The 23,685-nt window shown below is 55.6% G+C and overlaps 1 protein-coding gene across 3 annotated transcripts in view; it reads left to right on the top strand.

Annotated features, from left to right (window-relative positions):
- Positions 1-23,685, top strand: part of RAB11FIP4 (RAB11 family interacting protein 4) — a 110,512-nt gene that overhangs the window by 64,576 nt on the left and 22,251 nt on the right. Inside the window, exon 1 of one of the 3 annotated variants that reach the window (XM_045984947.1) lies at positions 13,713-14,645. The exons of 1 other annotated variant lie outside the window; for it this stretch is intronic. In XM_045984947.1, the coding sequence (XP_045840903.1) occupies positions 14,616-14,645 (30 nt within the window). In that variant the 5' untranslated portion in view covers positions 13,713-14,615. Of the gene's footprint in view, positions 1-13,712; positions 14,646-14,669; positions 14,902-23,685 lie in introns of those variants that run through there. One more of the 3 variants, XM_045984948.1, reaches the window with a different exon arrangement.

Here is a 23,685-nt window from a genome sequence, read left to right as displayed (position 1 = left end):
GAACCTGATAGGAATTTATGGGGAAGGTCGTTATAGAGGAGACAATGGACTCCAGTAGCTGGCCTTTTTCTATAGAAGTTTTATTTTTCAAAATCAATTTGATTGCCTTTTTAAAAGGATTTTATTTATTTTTGCAAGAAAAAGAGAGAGAGCAAATGAGCATGCGCAACAGGGTGGGGCAGAGGGAGAAGCAAACACCCCGCTGAGCAGGGAGGCCGACATGGGACTCGATCCCAGGACCCCAGGTTCATGACGTGAGCGGAGGGCAGATGTTTAAACAACTGAGCCACAGAAATTTTTCATATTTCCATTAGCCCGTGTTAAAAGTTGAAGCAAATATGTTTGTACAAGGTGGACAAGGTATGTCTGTGGGAAAGGGGAGTTTTCGAAAAGTGTCCAGAATTTAATAACCTGCCAAGTATAATAGCGGGCACATACGGAGGTCATGGGAACCAAGCCCCCAACCAGAGAGACTCGTGAGAGAGATACTGTTACCATCCCCATTTTCCAGCTAATGGACCCGAGGCTCAGCTGTTCAACAGGCTGCCCAAGGTCACCCAGCTGGTGATGGCAAAGCCCAGACTCCCAAGTCAGAGAGGAGGGCCACGGCCATGCCCTTGGCCCCGGGGAACCTCTGACAGGAGCTGCTGAGCTGCTGAGCCGGGCTGGAGGCGCTGGGCGACAGTCTGGTGTTGACAGAAGCAGCTGGCCGAGGTCTCCGTGCCAGGTGTGACCATGAAAGTCACCACTGTTCCTGTCCGGCTGACGAGCCCCTCACCCAGTGCCAGAGTTGGCAGCAGGCCCAGCAGGAGGGACTGGGACTTGTGTCCAAAAGCAGGTAATCTTGCCAGGTGGTGAGGTGCCTGGCCTGAAGCCCTCAAAGGCCAAGTCACAAAGAGAGAAGCGTGTGTTTACCTGAGGTCAGTTCCCCAGACCGTGGCTTCTCACCACGCTGAGCCAGGGACAGGGCAAGCGGACACAGGACATGGTCTGTCCTAGAGGCACTCAGCCTTCGAAGGGAGGCAGAAACACAAAGAACCACCATGCCTGTGGTGTCTGCAGTGAATATTCCAGCCCTCCTGGGCCAGGAACGCGGGGAGGGAACTGCTGATGTCCTGGGGGTCGGGCAAGGGCAAGGAGCTCGCTGGGCTGGAGGGATGGGGAGCTCTCCGGAGATGCTGGGAGCCCGCCTGTCCTGCTGGAAGAGGGGATAGAGGTGGGCCCGGGACTTGGCTGTGGAGGGGCTGGCAAGGCAAGCCAGTGCAGGAGATAGGTGATGAGGAGCCATGTGAGAGGCTGGAGGGAGCGTGTGGTCCAGGCGCCTGAGAGCGCAGGGGAGAAGTTTGGGGCTCATCCTGACCAGAGGCCAAGGGAAGGTTGTCGGCTGGGACATGACCAGACGTTGGCAGTTTGAAGAGCTCGCTGGGGTGAGTGTGTGTGAAGATGGCCCTAGAATTGGGGTGACCAGTTAGGAGGCTGTGCATCCATCCAGGGAAGAGGTGGTGACAGCTTGGTTGAGGACGGTGACAGGCAGATGGTGAGCAGGTGGACCGGGCTGGAGCTGCCTGCGCTTGCTGATGTGGGGTGGAGGGGAGAGAATTATCAAGGACTAGCCTGAGGTTCTCCTCATGGCCAGCAGAGTTCCCAGGTGACTGGTGGTGACGGTGGATTGCGGGGGGGGGGGGGGGAGGGGGGGCGGGCAGGACAGGCGAAGGTGGGGGGAGCAGGGTACTGAAGGGGACAACCGTTCTGGAGAGAAATTCAGCAGTCCAGTTGCGAACTTGTCAGTTGAGAGGCTCCTGGAAGATTCTGTTGTGGACGTTGAGGCACATGCAGACCTCTTGTGGGTTGGCAGCCCTCGTTCTCCCATCTGTCCAGGTGCCAGCTGCCGCTGACCTTCCCTAGGGGCCGGGCGTGCCCGGCCCAAGATTACACACCTTTCCTGGAGGCAGCCCGCCTCTCACAACTGCACCCTGTGGGGACACAAGGGTTTTGCCATCTTGCTTCTTTTCGGGGTCATCCTGGCTCCAGAGTGCCTGCGGGATTGGCTGAGTCCTCGTCACATGCATCCCATGCCCTCTCTCCCTCTGTCCCCTCCTGCTTCCCTCACACCCTCTCGCGACTGGTCCCTAAGATACTCGCAACAACTCCCTCTGCAAGCAATTGGATACAGTGGTTTGGAGGTCAGGGGAGTGGGCCAGGCTGGACATGGACATGTGGGGGTCATCAGCACTTGGTGGGATTTCAAGCCACAAGCTAGGGAAACAAGAAGGAGAGAGGGCTGGAGCACGGAGGGTGCAACATTTAGGGCTGAGGAAGGGCACGGGAGCCGGCAACAGCAACTGAGTCACGGCTGGGGAGCCTGGAGGAAGCCGGGAGGGTGGGCATGCTAGGAGCCGTGCTAGGAAACCGTTTCAAGGGGAGACCCGTTGCGTTCAGGGCTGCTCGAGAGTTCCGGGGAGACGAGGGTCCCGGTGGCTGTAGTGTGTTCCTTCCACCCTGTGGTGTTTAGGGAGGGATTTCCAAGGCCAGGGCGCCATCCGGAAAGGAGCTGAACTAGGAGAGAAGGAGTCATTGATGATGCAGAAAGTGGGATTGGGGGGTGGGTGGGTGCAAAGAACCTGTGAGGAGAGAGTCCCCGGACTGAGTGGAAGGGTCTGTCTGTGAGCCAAGCATCAGGGTGGGAGAGAGGCCAGTGCACTGACCCGGTGAAGGGGACAGGATGTAGCTCTCTTCTGGTTACTTCTCTCGCACACAGTCAGCAGCTGTGAGGGAGCAGGGGGAAGCCTGATTGGACGTGGAGGGTGGGGAGGAAGGAGCACCAGCTTGGCCTGAGGGCTCCCAGCTGGCAAATGCCAGCCCTGAGGTGAACAGAACCCTGGGGCTCCAGGCTTCACTGGATGGGAAGAGTGCAAGGAAAGTCATTCCCAGCAGAGGCAACAGCAAAGGTGTCAAGCCTTGGTAGGTCCCGTGGGTCATAGGAGCAGAAACTGCAAATGTGTACTGAGCTACTACTGTGCTCGTCCTCCTGACCCCGTATTTCATTCAGTGCCCCCTCCATAAACCTCCAAGGCAGACACCGCTGACCCTCATTTGTGGCAAAGTTGCCTACTTGCTACAGTCTGTTTGTAATCCCCCAATCAAGACGCCGGTGTCCCCGTGACCATTTGCATGCATGCTCGGAGGGATGAAATGTGGGTCGGCCGCTCAGGGTCGAAGAAGATATTCCTCTGTCTTCTCGTTTCTGCTCAGACTGAAACAAGCTTCCTTTTAGCAGTCTTTTTAGTGCTGTGTTTTGTATTTGGGGTTTTTCTTTGTTTTTTGGGGGGCAGATTGGGTTTTTGGTGGGGTGGATGATTTCGCCATGTAAAATGCCCCCCAAATGTGGTGAAGTGTTGTATATGATTCCTAGGGGCAGGAAAGCCGCAATGTGCCGTTTGGAGAAAATACATGTTAGATAAGCTTTGTTCAGGCACGAAGGACAGTGCTGTCCTCCATAAGCTGGTTGTTAAATAACGTGCCTTTAGGGGTGCCTGAGTGGCTCAGTCGGTTAGGCGTCAGACTTGGGCTCAGGTCATGATCCCAGAGTCTCAGGATTGAGACCAGAGTGGGTGGAGTGTGTTGAGGGGGTGGGTCCCTGCTCGGTGGGGAGTCTCCGTCTCCCTCTGCCCCTCCCCCCACTCATGTTTGTGCACTCTCAAATAAAATCTTAAAAAAAAATAACGTGCCTTTAAATAAACCTGCATAAAACAAGCTTGTGCATTGCTCGGTTGACGGAACTATTGCAGTCAGAGGAGCCCTAGGAGCAGTGGTCCCGCATTCACCAATTCGGGGTTCACGTGGCTACCTGCTAACAGTGAGAACACTGTCTGCCAGCTAAGGGATGCATGGAGCAGAGCTGGGGCTTGAACCTGGGCTGGCCAGGCACCAGAGCACTTCACTCTCATGAATGTGGCCTTGTGGTCTGGTGGGGTCGGCAGGGGGCCTGGCCTGGAAGAAAGGTTTCTTTCTTAGGGCCCCCTGGGAGCAGCCTCTCCCTCCCCTCCCCTGGCCTCCTCTGGGCTCAGGCTTCTCCCGTGTCTACCTGAACACAGTGGCTCCTTCAGCCTGCCCCGGGTCACAGCCGCAGAGCTCGGCAGGGTTGTGGTTTTCCTCTAAGTGGGAGGAACACACTGGCTCAGTGTCCTGGGGCCAGGCGCCTTGGGTTTCCCTCTGCTGAGCCCAGCCCTGAAAGGGGAGCCACAAAGGAGGTATGTGTGCCTGAGACCAGCTCCCGTCCGTCTGCCTGCCTCTGTGGCTGCCTATTTATTCAGGGACGGCATGGCCCATCCTGGGCAGGTCCAAGCGAGCCGCTGGCCCTGAGCCCTCCAGGAACCACCCCCGGGACCAGGCTGCCCACTCCCTTCCTTCTCATAGTAGAGAACCCACAGCCTAGCTTCTGTCATTTATGGGGCGGCTGGGTTTTTGTGGGTTTTGGGTGGTTTGCATTCCAGCATCACCAAGATAATTTAGGAGATGATTGGGGCGGGGGGTGGGGGGTGTTTGGTTTTAAAGTGGAATTATAAGCCTTTCAGTGTGTGCCTCGAAGAGGTGAAGCCGTCTTCACCCTCCACCATCCTTGTCTAAAATGACTCTCCTCCCAGGAGGAGGCTGATTTCCTGAGATGAATTCTTGCCATCGTGAAGGAGCCCTTGTGCTAGGCCCGACTGCAGTCCGGGAATAGGGTGGCGGGTCACCCGCAGGACTGCGAGGAGGGGCAGTGACTGTGGCGAGGGGGCTCTGAGGGCCTCATGGGTCACACTCCGCTGGAGAGCACCTGAAGGCAAGCAGTGGGCAGGTGGGCAGGTGGGATGACCTGGCAGGGGACGCCTTCGACAGCCAAGCTGTCGGGCCAAGGTGGGAGCCTGCGCTGGGTATGAGAAGAGTTGGGTGTGGGACAGTGCACTCCCTGACCCACCGTCTGTGGGCTCTTTAATGGCCACTAAAGCAGCCTTTGCTCCCCAGCATCTCGAGTGTAGGGCCTCTTTAGTGAGCTCACATGCCGGCCTGCACGTGGGTGTGCACATGCAGACGACCGGAAGGGCAGCAAGCTTAGTGCACAGCCCTAGGTGTCTGTCTTGGTGGAGAACAGAGCAGCTCTCTGGGGTCAGAGAGGCCAGGACAGGTGGCCAGTAGTTCCAGGCAGGACTGCGCCTTGTTCTTCTCTCTCTGGGTGGCTGGCACCGTGCCTAGGCCTGCAGTTTCTGCTCAGTAAATGTTGTTCCAGTAAATGAACAAACTAGTGAATGAATGAATGAATGAATGAATGGTTTCAGTCCTACTGTGGTTACTTTGGGGAAGTTCGTTAGAGACCTGAGCCTCCATTCCTTCATAGCATCATGGTTAGGGGAACAGTCCCTGGAGCCAGCTGCCTGATTTGGATCCTGGCTCTCCATTTCCTAGGTGTATGTCCTTGAGTAACCTCTCTGAGCCTCGGTTTCCCTGTCTGTGAAATGGCACAGTCCTTGCCTCATAGGATTGCTGTGAGGATTGAATGAGTTAATATCATATGAAACCCATGGAACAGAGCCTGGTACATAGTAAGTGCTATGTAGGCGTTTGCTATTAATAAAATGAAGATAGTAACATTTAGTTGTTCTGTGCGGCTGTGTGCTGGGAGCCTGGTACATGGGTTTTCCCAAGGGTATGCCGTACAATACTGAGTTCCTGGTGTTGGTAGACTTTAGATGACAAGGGGTCCTGTCCAAAGCTGGGACGCCCAAAGAAACCCCAGAGTACAATGGAACGAGGCAGGTTTCTCTCCTGCCAACACGTTCTGTGGCATCTCCAGGGAGGAGTGAAGAATTTCGCCGGTTAATTTGACCACAGAGAACTTTCTTGCTGTCAGAGTGGGGTAGGGACTCCATGAAACACATTTCTGGAAGAAACAAATCCTTCTTCCCTCTGTCTCCCCAGGAGCCCTGGCCTATCTATCCTGCCCCTGCCCACTGGTGGCCCCCAGGGACAGGCCAGGGTGTCTCTCCTTGGGTTTGGAACTGGGGCAGCAGGCAGTGGCCAAGTCCACGGCAGAGGGGTGGGTAGCCCTCCACCCTAACACACTCAGTGCGGTGGGCTGCATCCCACCCTCAAGGGCAGGACTTGGCTGGGGCACCACAGAGGCCTGGCTGGGGCTGCCGCTGATTAAAATAATGAGCTGGACCATGATAGAAGATGATGGAGGGAGGGGTGAGGCCCTTCCTTGCTCACAGACTTTCATCATCTTTATTAATTAGTTTCTGCTGCCTTCCAGATGGGTCTAGTTGCTGTCAGGAAGCTGGTTATGCAGTAAGAGAGATGGCAAGGAGGACTGGACATGGGCCAGCAGACCTGAGTGCACATCTTGGCTCTGACACCCTGGCCATGTCACTTAACCCTCCTGAGCCTTGAGCTTCCTCGTCTGTAATATGGGTGCAGTGACCGCTATCCACAGAGGGTTGGACTAGATAGAATAAGGGAGAAGAAATGAAGTGACTGGTACACCGTGGTAGTTGGTCCCTGTTCGAATCATAAGCTGCAGGGAAATGATCTGTCTTTGGTTTCAGGGTTTGCGTTAGGCAGAGGGGTGTCTCTTCAGAGCTCAAATCTGGTACATTCTGGGAAGAGGGCAACTGGATCTTGAGAAAGATCTTTCTTATTTCCTTTTTTCTCTCCTTGTAAATGCCCAACTCAGGAACTTCCAGAAAATATTCCCTTGAATTCGTGACTAATCAGGCCCTCAGCCCTATATCATTTATGTGCGAGTGATCCTCAGTTCCATTCAGGACCTCAGACATCCCTCAATGCCTGCTATGTGCCAGACTTGTTAGCAGCAGGAGTCCAAAGACTCTGGGGACAGGGACCCTGTTCTCAGGAATTAAGGTGCTAAAGGTGCCTGAGAGGAGGCCAATCCCAACAACACGGTGTGTCCCCATAGTAGCAGAGCTTGCCTTTGAGGGATGGAGATCATGAAGCCAGGGAGTAATTTATTCTCACGAAAGAAAAAGAGAAGGCTTCATTTGGCAGGTCACACCTGAGTGGGATTTTGAAGGATGAATAGGAGTTTGTTAAGGGAAGATACCGAAACATCATCCCCAGTCTCCTCCCAATTACCACCTCCTCCCCCTTTCTGGGGCCAGTATGGATCTTCTGCTATTAAGAAGCTTTGTGACTGTGGCAAGTCATTTTGTCTCTCCCGGCCTGTTTCCCAGGTCCCTTCCAGCTTTAACGCATCATGATTTCATGTCTATACCTAGATGATGAGAATTTCTTAAAAAGTCCTCATATTTGCAAAACACTTTCCAAAAGTCTTTGACATTTTCTTTTCTTTCCAAGTTTTTCCATCCATTTTTAATGAACTTTATATATTAGAGAAGCCATGATCATGTCATAATTTCTCAATATTTATATGAATAACTTTTATGTTGTGTGATACTTCTTTCCTTGTTTGACCTTTTTTAAAATTTTTTATTTATTTGCTTGACAGCATAAGCAGGGGGTATGGACAGGCAGAGGGAGAAGGAGAAGCAGGCTCCCCACTGAGCAGGGACCCTGATGTGGGGCTTCACCCCAGGACCCTGGGATCATGCCCTGAGCCGAAGGCAGACACTTAACTGACTGAGCCACCCAGGTGCCCCTGAGCTTTTTTTTTTTTTTTTAAGATTTTACTGGTTTGAGGGAGAGAGAGAGACATAAGCAGGGAGGAGGGAGGAGGGGCAGAGGGAGAAGGAGAAGCGGACTCCCCTCTGAGCACAGTGCCTGTACAGAGCTTGAACCCAGGACTCTGAGATCAAGATGAGAGCCGAAGTCAGATGCTTAACTGACTGAGCCACCCAGGGGCCCCTGCCCTTGACCTTTCTTTTTCTTTCTTTCTTTTTTTTTTTTTTTAAGATTTTTATTTATTTATTTGACAGAGAGAGAGAGAGATCACAAGTAGGCAGAGAGGCAGGCAGAAGAGAGGGGGAAGTAGGCTCCCTGCTGAGCAGAGAGCCCGATGTGGGGCTCGATCCCAGGACCCTGGAATCATGACCTGAGCTGAAGGCAGAGGCTTTAACCCACTGAGCCACCCAGGCGCCCCAACCCTTGACCTTTCTTAATGCAGATCCCAGGCTTACAAAGTTGGCCACACTTACCCCTTTTGACCAAAGAGAAACCAAAGCTTGGCAAGGAGAAATGACTTGCCCTTTGCCAGGAAGTGGCATGGCCAGGCCTCCGATCCAGGTCTTCTGATCCTAAGTTTAGGGTTTTCTCCACTGTTCCACGGGACCTCCCATATACCCCACAAGCCTAAAATCACTCTGTTGGTTGTTCATAAACAATGCTTCATGGATCCCTTGCCTTGTGCAGCCCCAGGTCAGGTGTTGCTGCTGGCACAGAGTTGGACGAGTCAGGAGCCCTGGGTGCGGAGGATGCCAGGCCCCGCCCTAAAGACACTGCTTCAGGGAAAGATCTAGGCTGGAGGCGCTGAGGGGCAGGAGGCAGGACCTTGAGGATTGTCAAGGGAGAGCTCTTTTAGCCAGAGAGCAGGAGGAAGTCCCAGATGGGGAGCAGGATGGCAGGAACACTTTCCTGAAACAAAATGCAGTCCCTAAATCCAGGACGAAAATGAGCCTTGTCCCTAATGTCTGTCTGATCTCTTACCCTCCTTTAGTTTTCTTCGGAGCCTATGTCATAGGTATCGCTGATTCATTTATTTGTTTGTGGTCTGATGGCCCCCGGAGAGAGTGAGCTCCGCAAGAACCAAGACCTAATGATTCATAGCTGTGTCCCCAAGACCTGGAACAGGGTCCCACTCAGAAAGATCTTCACTGAATATTTGTAGATGGATGGATGGATGATGGACAAGCGATGCCTTCACCAGTGGTCGCCCCGCCTTTAGCAAAGTGGTTCCCAAACTTGCATGCATTGGAAACACCTGGGATCTTGAAAAACTGCTCACAACTGAGACATTTGGATTCAGTTGCGACCCAGGCACTGAGCTTTTTGTTAAGTTCCCCGAGTCAGTCTAGTGTAGTGTTTGGGAACCCCTGCTTTACCACCAACTTGTAGAAGTCATAGCCACGGCGGCCTGGGCCGAGGAGGTGGGGAGGAGGGGGGAGGCATTTGTAGGAGAGGAGAGTGGTTCGTGCTTTCTTGAATTTGCAGCCACCTGACGCTACCGAGGGTAAAGGAAGGGGAAGTTCTTCTTCCTTACCCTCACCCAATCCAAGTCACAGAGGACCTGGTCTGATTTCCTCCTCTTCTGCCATCTCCTCCTCTTAGATGGTCAAATGAGTCAGAGGAAACTCGGGTTTTCTCACCATTTTCCCCTCCTATTAGGTTTGCATGAGTAAGAAAACCCATTGTTCACATGTGCCCAGGTTGACAAAAATAGAGCTTGGCCTCTCTGAGCCCTGAGCTGGGGCGAGTCAATAAGGATCAGTCCCACCCAGTCTGCCAGCCAGACATTATAAGGAAAAACAGGTCTGGGGCAGAGTGCTACAGGAGTCCTGGCCAAGGGACAGTCACCAACACCGAGCTGTTTGCCAGTGGAAAGGGGCTCCCGTGTCCAAGGCTTGCACCTGGGTCCAAGATCTGCTCCTGGGCTAGCCCAGGGTTGTAGGATGGGAAGGGACCTTAGCAACATGCCATCTGAACCCCATCTTCCCAGAGGAAGGAAGGGTCCCGGATGCCCTTCTCTTCCAGGCACAGTACAGGCCCCTGGCCAGGCTCCTGCAGGAGTGAAAGGGCTCTGGGATGCAGGGGTTGCTCCTGTTGTTTCTAGGTGGCAGGTGGGGACCATCTTCCTTGGGGGTCAAGAAGCCTCTGCAATCCCAGGGTTCTGTTGGCTTCCTTAGTACCAACTTCTCTTTCCAAAGCCGCTACTTACAGACCTAAGTGGAAGTCCGCATGTAAAGTGGCAGGAAGTGGAGCTATTCTGGCTCACCTGAGCATCCCCTCCTTTTGCAGGGTCTCCAGAGAAACCTGCACGTTCCCAGGAACCGACTTTGAGAACCACTGGACTTGGTTCTCAAAAAAGCTCGAATGCTTTTTTTCAGCCCTGGTATTATTTGTGTAGCTGTTTTCTTGTTTGTCCATTTGGCTCATGTTGGTTGGCCTCGGTTGCTTGGCTAACATCAGCACTGGGTAATGTTCTGAGAGCTCTTTTCCTAATTATGCTCTTCTCCATAATTATGTCATGTATGTTCAGCCGGTCCTTCCATATGGCCCCAAACATGTACAAAATGTTGCCTGTTTACACCATCTGATGGTGCGCTAACTCCTGCCGGCGACGGCAGAAGCCGACAAAGGTGGAAGGATAGCTGCGCACAGAGAGAACCTCCTCGATTCTCAGCCCTCACCCGGCTCACCCAGGTGAGCACGTGTTTTCCGCCCCCATCAGTATGTTGAGGCTAGTAACTTCTGCTTGTCAACATTCTGTCCGCTTCTCTCTGGCTTTGGCACTCAGACAGGAGTATTCCCAACAACGACGGCAGAAGAAGTTGCAGGACATAAAAAGAATTAATGAGAGTGACTTGTCCTCTGCACATTATTCTCGGATAGATTCCTGGGGAGAGGGTTTCTGTTTTTAATGAGATCCTTCGGAAACAGCAAGTCGAAACCCTTTGGAGACTCACAGCACCAGGTGGCCACTGGAAGGGTATCAACTGCCCGTCACTCCCCACCCTCTGCCAGTCATTCGCCCCTCAGTAAAGCATCCCAGCCAGAGTGGGAGCGGAAGTGGGGGAGGCAGCCAGGAGCCTGAGTTTCAGTCCTTGCTCATCTGATACCTCAGAGTGCGGTTTGGACAAATGCCGAGCCTTCTCTGAGCCTCCATCTTTCCATCCATAACGTGGGGGAAGAGCACATTAGCTCTTTCTCCAGAGAGCCTTCCTAGCTTAAAATGGTTTGATTCTATAGCACCTAAAACACAGCTATGGGAAGGAACCAGGTTAGCTAATGGGAGACTCTCATGGTCCCCAACCCCATAGGTAGGGCTGTGCTCAGGAGGGGGACTATATTTCCCTAGTAATTCGCTTCCAGGCCAGCCCCCGTGTGAATGAAAAACACTGAGACCTCTGGGAGCCCTAGCTTGGGCTGGAGCCCTCAGTTTCCACATCCGATTTCAGAAGACAGCCTTCCTCCCCAACCCCAAATTATCATTGGTCCCCTAAACCCCCTGGAAGATGTCAGAGCCTCTCCCAAAAGTCAGGATTCTTGGGGCACCTGGGTGGCCTTGTCGGTTGGGTGTCTGACTTTTGATTTCGGCTCAGGTCATGATCTCAGGGTCGTGAGATCAAGTCCCACGTCAGGCTCCACACTGGGCATGCAGCCTGCTTGGGATTCTCTCTCTCCCTTTCCTTCTGCCCCTCCCCAACCCTCTAAAATGTCAGGGTTCTAAATCATCCTGCAAGCTGTTTCAGGTTCTAATCCTCACCTCAGTTCTCCCCAGCCTCTTATCACATAGTCATTGGAAATGGCTGCTGTTTATTGAGCACCTGATATGTGCCAGGCCTGTTCTGAGTACTATATGCATGGGTCCTGACTATTTTGATCCTCACAATAATCCTGAAATACATACTATTATTATCTCCAATTTGCAGGTGAGGAGATGGAGACACCAGAAATTAAACTTGCTTTGGCTCATCCAGATGACCTTTTACAAGGTGGTAAAGCCAGGATAGAACCCTTGGTTCCAGCCCTGGAGCTCATATCCTGAATCACTGAATCAGACCAGGGCTCATTTATGCTGCTGGTCATGAGAAGCTACTATTTATTGAGTGCCTGTAGCCAAGGAAGCATTGAACTAGACACTTATTTTATCATTTCATTCAAACTGGAAGAGGAAAGGTCTTGTTTCCATTCTATAGAGGTGACAGCCCATGCTCATAAACAGCGAATGACTCAGCTGTGGTAAACTGTAGAATGAGGCAGGCTTCAGACTCAGAAGTGCTCACTGCCAGCATCTTGTGACCCTCCTCTCGGGCACACTGCTTTTCAGGACAGAAACCTGGAGATGCCGCTCCCTACACCACACCTTTGGGAAGAATAAAGAGGGATGCTAGAAACCACTCCCTCCACAGAGCCCTCGAAAATGGCGATCTGGGGGCGCCTGGGTGGCTCAGTGGGTTAAAGCCTCTGCCTTTTTTGGCTCAGGTCATGATCTCAGGGTCCTGGGATTGAGCCCCGCATCGGGCTCTATGCTCAGCAGGGAGCCTGCTTCCCCCTCTCTGTGCCTGCCTCTCTGCCTACTTGTGGTCTCTGTCTGTCAAATAAATAAATAAAATCTTAAAAAAAAAAACTAAAAAAAAAAAAAAGAAAGAAAATGGCGATCTGACTACCCCTAATACGGGCGGGGTGAAGTGTGTTTGATACGTTCTGCTCTTCTTCACTGACTTTTGCCAAAAGAAAGCTAGGACCTAGAACAGCGTCGATCACCTGAGGTTTCTGCTTCCCTCCCCCAGTTCTGGGAGGTCCTCTCACATGACCTGCTTTCTGGTTCTCCACAGCCCTTAGGGGCACCATGAGACTCAGAAGAGAAGAGGGGAAACTGAAACAGAACCCCCTGGATGCAGCTACACCCTGAAACCTCATAGGAAGCCACTGAGCAGAGGTCTCAGGGTGGAGCTGGAAAGGCAGAGGAGGCCCAGGGTGCGTGGGCTCATTCATGCACCACACCTTTGGTGAGTGACTAAAGTTAAGTGTTCCCTCTGCCAGGGCACACAACAACTCATGAGGTAGGTTGAGCCAGCCCCATTTTACAGATAAGGACACTGAGTCTCAGAAGGGTTACATAACTTGTCCTAGGCCTCATAGCTGGCAAATAGGATTGAAACCCAAGTCTACGTGATTCCAAAGCCAGTGTTCCTTATGATACAACACAGCACTTCCGCGTGTTAGGGACTGCAGGAGTGGACCCAAGCAAGGGTGAGAAACAGTCCATGGTGCCTGCACAGGGATCTCTGACCTGCAGGGCCATCAGCAGGGAGGAGAGGGTCAGTGGTGGTAGGGTCTCCGCCTCACCCCCACTGCCCTAGCCTCCCCTGGCACAAAGCTTCTGCCAGGAGGCCCTCCTCTAGCCAATGCTATCCTTTTTGGAGAGTTCCCTGTAGGGCTCAGAGCCTCAGTGGGATGCTTTGCCTCAGAGTAGGGCTCCTGGTAGACAGAGAGGCAGCTGGCAACTTATTTGCAGGAGAGATATGGGGGAGAAGGAAGCTGAGAGCAAAGTGCCAGAGAGAAGGAGGCAGAAAAGCTGAAAAGCTGTGTGTGTGTGTTGTTGATGGAGTTGAACCAACACACCCAGCTGCCAACAGGCCCTGCCGTGTCCATGTGCCACACTGATGGTCAGTGAGGACGCAGGGAAGGCAAAGGGGCCTTCATGTTGGCCTGAGACAGACAATTAGGAAGATAAATCCCCCAACACTTACCTCCAGTTGCACAAAGCAACACCGACTCAAAGGGAAACATCTGTATTATTTGCTGCTTTACATTTTTGCCTTCTTTAATCCAGAGCATAGTGAAGAGTTATGGGGGGTGGGGAAAGAGGCACATTTTTTACTTAAATTATGTTTACTAGGATTCAACACAGAGTACTTTCTTTTTTATGTTTTTAGTTTTTTTTTTTTAAGATTTTATTTATTTGAGAGAGAGAGAGAGTGAGAGAGAGCATGAGAGGGGAGAAGGTCAGAGGGAGAAACAGACTCCCACGGATGCGGAACACCATCCCGGGACTCCAGGATCACGACCCGAGCTGAAGGCAGTCGCCCAACCAACGGAGCCACCCAGGCGCCCCTTGTTTTTAGTTGTTATTGCCCCTTGGTTCTTTGTATTCCTGGGCTGCTTCTAAATACAATTCCTGACTTTACCACGAAAGGACGAAGACTCAGACTGGTGGCGGTGGCGGTGGCGGTGATAGGCGAGGGGCTGGGGGTTTGGCAGGTCTTCCTTCGGGTCCGCAAATGTGAGCGCGGAAGCGCTGGTCGGAGTCTCGCTGTACAGTGACCGCAAACAGTGAGCGTAGTCGGGACCCGGCAGCGACAGCGACAGCGCCCGCCAGGCAGGCGTGCGAGCTCACAGACTCAGTCTCCTGGAATCTGAGGGCCGGGGCAGTGCAAACCTGGCGGCCTTAACCTCGCGGCGCGGGCTCGGGCGGGCCCAGGCGAGCCCCACCTTCCGAGGCGCCCCCTCCTCGGGTGGGTAGCCCGGGCCTGCCTCAGGGCGGCGACACCATTGGTCCGCGCCGCCCCAGCCACCTGCCCCTACCTTGGGGGCGGGGTTACCTGGGCCCCGCCCCCCGAGGCTCGGGTTCCCAGACCGGGCTTCCTCCTCCGGCCCCGCCCCCGGCGCGAGTCCCGCCCCCTTCGATCCCCGAGCCCGGGCGCCTCGTGATGTCACGGCAGCTTTGATACAAAGAGCCCTTCGGCCCACGCGGGTCTCCCGGCAACGGGCGCGGGTGGGGGCGGGGCCGGCGCCTTCAACCGCTGCCGAAAGTGAGCGACCCGCCGCGAGCGGCGGGGCTCTTCTCTGCGCTCCTGGCGCTGCCCGCCGCGCCAGCCCGCGCTCGCCCGCTCCTGCCCGCTCCTCGCCCCTCCGCAGCGCACCGACTCGCCGCCAGACGGGGGATGCGCACCTCGCCCGCCCCCGGGGGTCAGGTAAGCGGCGGCCGAGGGGCTCGTGCTCGCGGGGCTCCGGCAACGCGCACCTGGCCGGGCCCACGGCCCCGGGGCCGGGGAAGTTACCGAAGCGCGGAACTTTGCCCGCAGCTCGGGCGCCCGCTACCGCCCCGGGAGTGTCCGTCCTCTCGGCCCTGGCCGGGGAGGTCGAGTTACCTGCGTCCTCGCGCGTGGGGCCACAGAAGAGAAACCTCTGTCCCCGCTGCCCTTTCCGGGGCCCTGTGCCGGCTCCCAGGTGCGGGGGGTGAGCAGGGCTAGCCCCGGGGCGCAGGGAGAAGGGGCCGCTTCTTCGGCGCAGTTTCCGAAAAGTGTTTTTGGAGGGATCTAGTGGACTGGGCAGGGGGCTGGTTTGCCAGGACGCCTTCCTCGGGACCCCCGGCCTCCGCGTCCCACCTCCGCTCCCAGCGCGCCTGCCCCACCGACACCGGTGTTGTCCCAGCTCCCTGCCCTTGGCTCCGCCGAGTCCCCAGGGGAGCTGTGCCCGGGCGAAGTTTTTCCGGAGCTCTTGGCGGCTGCACCGAGCCTGTTCCCGGGTTCCCTCGCTTCTCCGAGGGGCTCTGCTGGACAAGGAGAAGAGCCAGCCTAGTTCGGGGCTTGGGGACAGGGCCCTAGCCCTTTCCAGCCGAGTCGTTCCCGAGGCCAGAGGTGTGTGCGGAGTCCCAGCTCTTTGCCCTCCGGCCCCCGAGAGCCTGCAGGTAGTAGTTGCTGTTGTCGCAGCCGGTTCTCTGTGGGCGACTAGCGTCTCTGAGGTCCTGGCGGAACAGCCTCTGGAGAACCAGTTGCGTCTGCGCTATGGGAACCTGGTGCATCGCTGGTGTTCCTTCTCCCCGGTTCGAACCCTCAGTGTACCTCTCTCTCCATTTATCTTTCTCCCCAGCCCTGCTCTCCCACAGATGGCTGGTAGGTGACACGTCACTTGCCCTGAGAGACAAGCCAGTGTTCCTTGTTTTATTATTTACAAGCCGCCTCCTCAAAGGATTGTGAGCGGGCCAGATTCCTGCGCTCAGCCTACACTTTTTGCCTTGGCAAACCCCCTGGGGTTGGTTTCTGATGGTCCCCCAAACCCCTCTCTTCCCTTGGTGGAGGCAAGTGCTAATTGTCTGGGTTCCAGGGAAAGGGGTGGGGTATCCCCAGTTCCTTCCCCTGGTGATATGTGGCAGCCAAGTTAGGGAAAAGGGAGTCTCAAAGGGGAGAAGATGACCAATTACGTGTATATCAGACTTACGCTGTAGGGATCTCTGTCTTCCTGTTTGCAACCAGTCAGCTCAGCCTTGGTGGAATCCTTGGGTCACTGCCACTGACTGGGGTCTTGCCTTAAGCCAGGCACCAGCTTGCCCAGATAGACTGGCCCAAACCAGACGCTGCTGAGCTCGCATTCATGAAATCCTTCTTTTGTGCCCAGGTGCTGGCATGCAGGGACACTTCCCTGCCGGTATGGTGTTTGCAGGCTGTAGGGAGACTGAAAACCTGGGCCAAATTCCCTGTCCACTGCCCTGAGCCCTCAGGCACAGTGATCTGGGTTGTCTCTGAGATCCCTGTGACTTCACTGGAGGAGTGTGTGGCCTGGAGGAATGGGGGAAGCCAGAGAAGAACCTGGGACTTGTAGCAGATATCATGGCTTGGGGAATGCCTTCTGGGGAACAGCCTTTTTATTGGGGGGACCCCAGGCTTTGGTGGAGGGGGTGGAGTGCATGACTAAGGCCAGTTGAGAGATAAGGCTGTGCCTAGGGAGGGACCAGACTAGCCAGGCCAGGTGTGACCTTTGCCCCAAGGAAGACCCGCGGGAGAACTACTTTAAAAAGGACCTCTCAGCAAGTAAGGGAAGAAAAGAAATCTGCCCAGCAGCTTGCCTTGAGGAGGCTCTGGGCTGCAGTGGGAGAATATCCTAGTTGATATTCTGCTGGCCCCCACACGCCCATCCTTCCCTCTCTTCTGAGCACTCTGCTCCTCCCTCCCTCAGCAAACTGGCCTCTTTGTGGCCTGCTAGCCCCTTTCCCTATGGGTGGGACTAGCTGCCCCCACATCTAGGGCTTTCTCTGGAGCCCTCCTGGCTCTCTCCTTCCCGTATTCCCTCCCCCCCCCACCCAGGTGGCTAGAAACTTCCTTCCCTAGGGCTGGCAGTCCATCTTCTGGGCTGGCCTTTTATGCCAAGGGATATTTCACAATTGATCTTGCTTACAATTTTGTTTCAGTTTTTATATTTTAGCTGTGGGTATGGAGGAGGTGGAGGGGAATGGGGAAGGCTCCCAGTAAAGTACCAGGTGAGTGATCCCTGGAAGACAGACCTCTCAGGACCTTGTCTGGGGGAGGGACAGCCTGGGCACGGGGTGCCCACTCTCTGGCTCTGTTCTCTGTCTCCTGGCACAGGGCTCAGTGCATTTCGAAAGGGAAGCCTCTTTATCTGGTCTGCCCGCTGCCTGGGGTTGGCATTTGGGGCACAGTGCCTTGGCTTTGCTGGCCAGGTAGAACCCCTGGGCATGGGCTCTGTTTTCCTCTGGGTCTGCTCCGTTGGCTCTTGACTCAGGAATGGGGTGTTGATGGTATCAAATTTCTGGCCTTTCCAAGGACGTGGACCCCTTGGGTCTTCCCCCTGCTGGTCTCCCAGCTCCATCAACGGGTAATCCTGCCCCGTAACCGGCTGGGTATGACGAAACAGCCGCGTTGACTTGGCAGACCCACCGTGTGTCTTACTGGACATTGTGGGACCACCTGTCCTGGATGTGGTAGGGCCAGCCCCTCTGTCAGATGGCGTTCCAAGGCATCTCCCCATTTCTGTTGGCCCCGCCCTCACCCAGCACATCACCCAGCACGGGCAGCTCCTCCACAGACACTGGAGCATCTCGTCTGTGCCAGACCCCATGCTGGGTGCTGGAGGTATGGCAGCACACGGCAGCAGCCGTGCCTGTGGCCGTGGAGCTCGCGTGATGGCCGGCAGGCAGGGGACAGGTGCAGCACATGGGGTGGCCGGACTGCAGACAGGCCACTGAGCCTTGTGGACTTAAACAGTGGGCAGGGAAGTCCTCGCTGAGAAGGTGGTGTCCTGACAAAAGAGGTTTAGGTCCAGGGAGAGTTACTGCAAGGGCAAGGGCCCTCAGGTGGGGCCACGGCTGACAAGGCCGAGCTGCGATTGGAGAGGGAACCAGGTCGGGGCAAGGGGCACAGGCTCACAGAGATCGGGGACCTCGCATGCTGCCAAGCGAGCGCCCAGATCCCTGGAGAACGGGGGATGAACAGCACACAGTGGAGACTAGACATCCACTGGCACAAAGCGCATTTCCTTGCTCTGTCCTCTGCAAACCCTCGCTGTTGAGGGGTCTGGGCACTGAGGCATTTCTTTTCTTTTTAAGGATTTGTTTGTTTGTTTACTTATTTGATATAGAGAGAGCACAAGCAAGGGGAGCTGGAGAGGGAGAAGCAGTCTCCCCGCTGAGCAGGGAGCCCGATGCAGGGCTGGATCCCAGGATCACGACCTGAGCAGAAGGCAGACAATTAATGATTGAGCCACCCAGCTGCCCCGCATGGAGACATTTTTTGAGGAGAAGTGTCTGCGTGTGGCCGTTGCAGCTGTGGACTCCCTGCCGTGGGCCTGGGTCCGGCCGGAGAAGCCTGTCCCTGTGCAGGGAGAAGCCGTTCTTGCCAGATGTTATTTCCGCCACACAGATCAGTACCAGCAGAACCTGCAGGGCGCCACTTGGGCCACCCCCGTTCCCACGGGTCTGTGCTAGCAGGGGTGCAAGGCAGGCCCCCCGTCCTCTCCTTCTTGGGCTCCTGGCCTCCTGAGACTTAAGGTGTTCCTTTGGCTTCCATGGGCAGCACAATTCCGGGCCCTGCTCTCCTGAGAAGCCTAGCAAAGGCGTTTCCCCACCTGGGCAGCAGCTTTGGGTCTAATCTCTAGTCTAGACCCCCGGAGAGAGAAAGAGAGTGTGTGTACACAGGGAGAAAGAGTGCACCCAGAAATGTGTTCGTCCTTGGAGGTGTGTGTGGAGGTCTAGAGTTGTGGGGTCTGCGTGACCCCTGGCCCTGGCCCCACCTGGCAGGCTGGGACTAGCAGCACCCAACGTTTCCAACCCCACTCCTCAACTTCCTTCAAGAAATGGGAAGTTTTCCGACTGTTGGCCGTATTCATAATTGATTCAACCTGTTTCGTCTTCTCAGACAAGTGGGTTCTTTCCGAGCAATGTAAACATGATTCCAATGAAAACAGCTCTGTGGCAGTTATTACTAATAGCTGTGGCCCTGCTTCTGGGAGCCTTTCTCTTTTAAGGGACCAGAAAGAGGAAGGCCCGAACAGAGCCCCAGTGTGGGAGAGTGGGTGGGAGCCCTCGCTGTCTTGAGTCATCTGCTGTCTCCCGCACCGTCCTCTGCACTCTGCAAGCAAGCCTCGTGGCCTGAAGAGGGAACTGGTGCTACAGGAACCAGTGTGGTCTGCAGTGGACTTGGGGAAAGGGGGGGTGGGGGAGGGTCTGCTCTTGGCGCCCGCCTTCAGCCCCCTCTTCAGGTAGGAGAGACAGGAACAGCACGTGTCTCCTTCCCGCCCACTGGTTTTCCTGGGAGAAACAATCCACCTCAAAACATGAGTGCCTCCCTTTCACCCAATTGGGAGCTCAGCCACTCAATGCCTATTTTCTTCAAGTAAAAAAAAACTGTTTTGGAGCCCGAGAGTACGCGTGTCTAGTCCCCGGCTCTGCGGCCTGCTCGCTCTGGGACGTCCGGCAAGCCGCCTCCCCTTCCCCGGCTTCCGCGGGCTGATGGTGAAGGTAAAATGAGCCCCTGTAAACTGACAAGCCCAGAGGGGTTCTGACCGGGGCTCGCTTGGTGCCTCGGCTGGTGTCTGGCAGTTAGACAGCCAGAGGCAGGGTGGTGTGGCGCCCGGGGGGCTGGGCTCTGGAGTCCAGCGGCCTATGTTCGAGTCCCGCCTCGGCCAGGCCGGCGGCTACTTGTGCAATCGCAGACTGTTTACCTTTTCCGTGCCTCGCAGCCTTCCTAGGTAAAAGGAGGACGATGCTAGTCCCTCCCTTGGAAGGCGGGTCTGTGAATCACTGTGTGGCTGTATGAACAGTGCTTCAAACCCTGCCTGGCCTATGAGGGAGTTGTTATTTTTAGTTCCTGTAAGCTTCTAGTGGTTTGATCCTCGCGACTGATAACCTTAGCGCCTAACCGAATTTCTCGCCGGGAGGATGTCCGAGCAGAGGCAGGAAAGTGGTGGAGGAGAAGCTCCACTACCTGGGGGGGCTTTACAGGAGGAGCGAAACTCCCCTTTCTCAGCTTCTGTGCTGTTTCAGTAAACTAACCCGGCCTCTTGTGGATGTGGGCTCTGGGGCTGGAGCGCAGTGACCAGCGCCCGGCATGGCAATCTGGGCGTGGGATGCCAAGCACGTCCCGAAATGCCAGGCAGCTCCCCGGGGCTTGGTGTGGGGCTGTGCACCTGGTCCTTCCTTCCCACCCTGCCAAGGGGAAGAGGCCGCCCCTCTGCTCACCCTCCCTTCGCTGGCCCCCAGCGTCTTATTAAAGCATCGCAACTCTGGCAGCCCGCAGGGTCCCTGGAGATCGGGAGAGGAGCCGGACAGAACAGTGCAGACTGTCAGCCTCCCCACCGTGTTGTGTGACTGCCCTTGGCCCTGTTGCAAGGAGCCAGCCTACCTGTTCAGTGAGCTTGGCTGCTCTGAGGTCTGCGGCTCCATGGGGGGACTGGGGGGATGGCGAAGCCCGATGGGCAGGGCCAGGCTGGCAGGTGGGTGGGGGTTGGGCCGGGCTCTGCGGCTAATATGAAGTAACCTTGAATCGAAAGACTCCCGGTGAAACGAGGGCTCTTGTTGACAAGCAGGTCTGGCCGGCACGTTTTTGCGTGATTATCTACAAGATTGTGTCGGTTATTAGCAAAGAAGGACCTCGCGGCAGCCAGGCGTGCATGCATGTGGTCACATGCATGTGAGGAATTGTCCTCTGCCCCCCAAGTCCCACACACAGTCTGAGGAACTGTGCCTGAGTCCCCATTCCCCACTTACGCTATATTTTACAGACGCTAAGACACTTTTCCCCCCACATTTTAGCATCTCCAGTTGGTATGTGTGGTACCTTTGCTGGTGTGCTTTCACCACACTTGGAATAACAGTGTACTTGGAATAACAGTGCACCTTAAAATCCAAAGCATCTCGGATTTAATGAAACCCAGAAACTAGGTGACCTCTGGAGAGCTTACATAACCTGCCCAGTTTCTTCAAGGAAGGGAGCAGAGCTACCTTGTAGTGGTGGGAGGGCTATGTGAGCGGACTCACTACGATGTGGTTCAGGGCAACAAGGTTGGACTCCAGGCTGGCCTGGGCTCCGATTCCCACCTTGCCGCACACAAGCTGTGTGACCTTGGGCAAGCAGAGCAACCTCTCTGAGCCTCATGTTCTTCCTCTGTCAGATGCCGGTCCTGGCTCCACAGTTGTCATGATTGTGCATAAGGCGTCTTTTTCTGTCTTGCTGGGTCTCATCTCGGGTCTCACCGCCCCGTTCCAACTGGACAACGAGGGAAAGTGAGGGCAGAGAGCAGGTTACTGGCCTTTGCAAGGTAGCAGAGGGAGAGGGGGTATTATTTATCGGGCTTCTTGACTCAGTTTCTAATCCTTGAACATCATCTTTCTCTTCCTTCCTTTCCCTCCTCCTCCCACTTCGCCTGAGTTTTCATCTTCACGTGTCTTTCCTTTTAGCAATTCTCCCTCCAGTCTCTCTTCTTCCTTCCTGTAACAGCTCCCCACATGCAGCCTCTCTGATGCTCCCCATGGAGGGGAAGGGGAGGGAGCCCTGCCTCGTGGCCAGGTGGCACAGGCCCCAGGAGCCTCTGCCGGCGGTGGTCCATGGCGTGATGTGCTGTGTTCCCGGCAGCCTTCAGCTCAAGCCCACGTTCTGGTGCCGCCCACCCTGCTGCCTCCCGTGCCCGTGTGGCCCGACCCAACGGGCTGTTCCAGTGCTGCACACCGGACACTGCCATCACCAAGAGTAGTCTGTCTTTTCTGTACTCTTTCTGCTGCATTAAAATCAGACCTGCTTGCATCGCAGCCTTGCTGGCTCTGTGACCTTTTGCAGGTTACTTAACCTCTCTGAGCCTGGGTTTTCCCGTCTGGATGGTGGTTGATGCACAAAAGTACCTGGTACGTGCTAGACGCTTAATAGGTGTATTCTTTCCTGGTCCTCCTCAAACAGTTAAGACCACTTGGTGTTTCTTTAGGGGCTCTGGGAGACAGATGCAGGGCAGGGAACTGCAGGGGTGCCGGCACAGGGACCTGGGCGAGCAGGATGCGTCGGGCAGCGTGCAAGCCTCGGGGCCGGAACAGGGTGAGCGGTCAGGACCTCCACACCTTTGGGAAGTGAGGTTGATGAGGTAGGCTGCTTGCTAAGAGTGCAGTGGGCTGAGTGTGAGGTGCTGGACTACAGCCGTGTGGGGACATCCAGCTGATCGTGGGCCACCCCAAGCAGGGCCTCAGCGAGAGCTGCTGACTGGAGGGAGACCTCATTCTCGTCAGAAGGACCCTCTGTTTCTCCCTGTCTTGAGATCCTGGTGAAAGCCCGTAGCCCAGCTCCCTCAATTTTGTGTGTGGTGTCTGGGTTCCCAGCCCCCTCTAGGTGCTGTCTGGACTCTGGCACAAGCATCGACCCCCAGCCTTGGTGTGTGGCAGAGGCTATGATGAGTTCCCCAGCCCCGAGAGATACAAGGCTGAGGCTGGGGCGCAACTTGGCTTACAGAACACCTGTGTCAGTGGGTCTGGTGGCCCCTTTGGGGACCCCCCTGCCAGGAAGCAAGCCTGCCATCCCACACGGCTCCTTACTGGGAACAGGGGAACCGGTGGGTCGGTTGTGCCAATGCTGCAGTGGGGAAATCACCCCCACCCCGCCCGCCCGCCCGCCCCAGATAATCCCTCTTTCCTTAAAGTGGTGTATGCGGGCTGAGAAGGTGAGGGTAAGGCCAGATCACCCAGCGTCCTAGAGAGAGAGTCATGGGAGCAGAGAAGGGGCTATGGGACTTGTGCCTAGAGGTGCTATAGGGCTCTCCGCATGGAGGGGAAGAATGAGTCTCCTGGATAGAGTGACTTCTCACTGGGGCTTGTTCAGGGACAGGCTTTGTGGCAGAGGAAGGAACTGTGTTTCAGGCATAAGGAGCCAGAGCGTGAGGATGGTGATCATGTCCGACAAGAGCTTGGGGTACAAGGGAAGAGGGTGGCAGGATCATGTCCGGAGGCTGAGACCAGCTGGACGGGGCTTTGTGTGCTGGGCTGAGATGGGGGCCTGGTTTTGCGGCCATTGGCAAGTTCATGGGGTCTTTGACAGGGACCTTCTTGGACATTCTGTAGCCTTGTACTCCCCCAGGCACCTCCTGCCCTCTGAGCCCCAAGCTGTGGCTTGTGGTCAGACCCAGAGCTCTCACCTGTTCTTACTGCGGGACAGCCTGGGAAGGGACCCAAGCTGGCTTTGCCTCCCTGGCTTGTGGCCCCCAGGCTGCGCTCTGGCCAGCAACATTCTGGTGAGTCTGGCTGTGCGACAGCAGCCCTGGGGACACCCAGCCCAAGGCACTGGACCTGGCGGAGGTAGAAGGATAGGAGGGAGCACCTGACCGGAGCCTGCTGGGAGCACTGCTGGGACTCTGGGATGATGGGAGATGCCTGAAGGTTCTAACAGTAGAGGCAGCGGGGCTGGAGGGTGGTGGCAGAGGAGTTCCCTGGTCCGTGGCCTGCCTGATCCCAGTCTGTCTGCCCTGGAAGCTCCGGCTGTTAGCTCTGGGGAACACTGGAGCACTCTGTTTGGCCTTCCCAGCCTGAGGGCTTCTATGCAAAGAAGGGGATGAGGTAGGTACTGGCCCCAGCTCTAGACGGTGGGTCAGCCCTGCTCGGGGTACTCTTCTTGAGGCAGATGGTGGCCTCTCCCTGGGAAGTTCACGACTCTCGTGGGAGGGTGCCCCGTGAAGGAACACTGCTCTGCCTGCCCAGCGGAGCTGGCCTGGGCCACTGTCGGCCCATCCCAGGCTCCTCTCTACCCCTTC

The sequence above is a fragment of the Meles meles genome, chromosome 18, assembly GCF_922984935.1.
Source record: "Meles meles chromosome 18, mMelMel3.1 paternal haplotype, whole genome shotgun sequence".
NCBI lineage: Eukaryota > Metazoa > Chordata > Mammalia > Carnivora > Mustelidae > Meles > Meles meles.
This window is presented reverse-complemented; position numbering and strand designations above follow the sequence as displayed.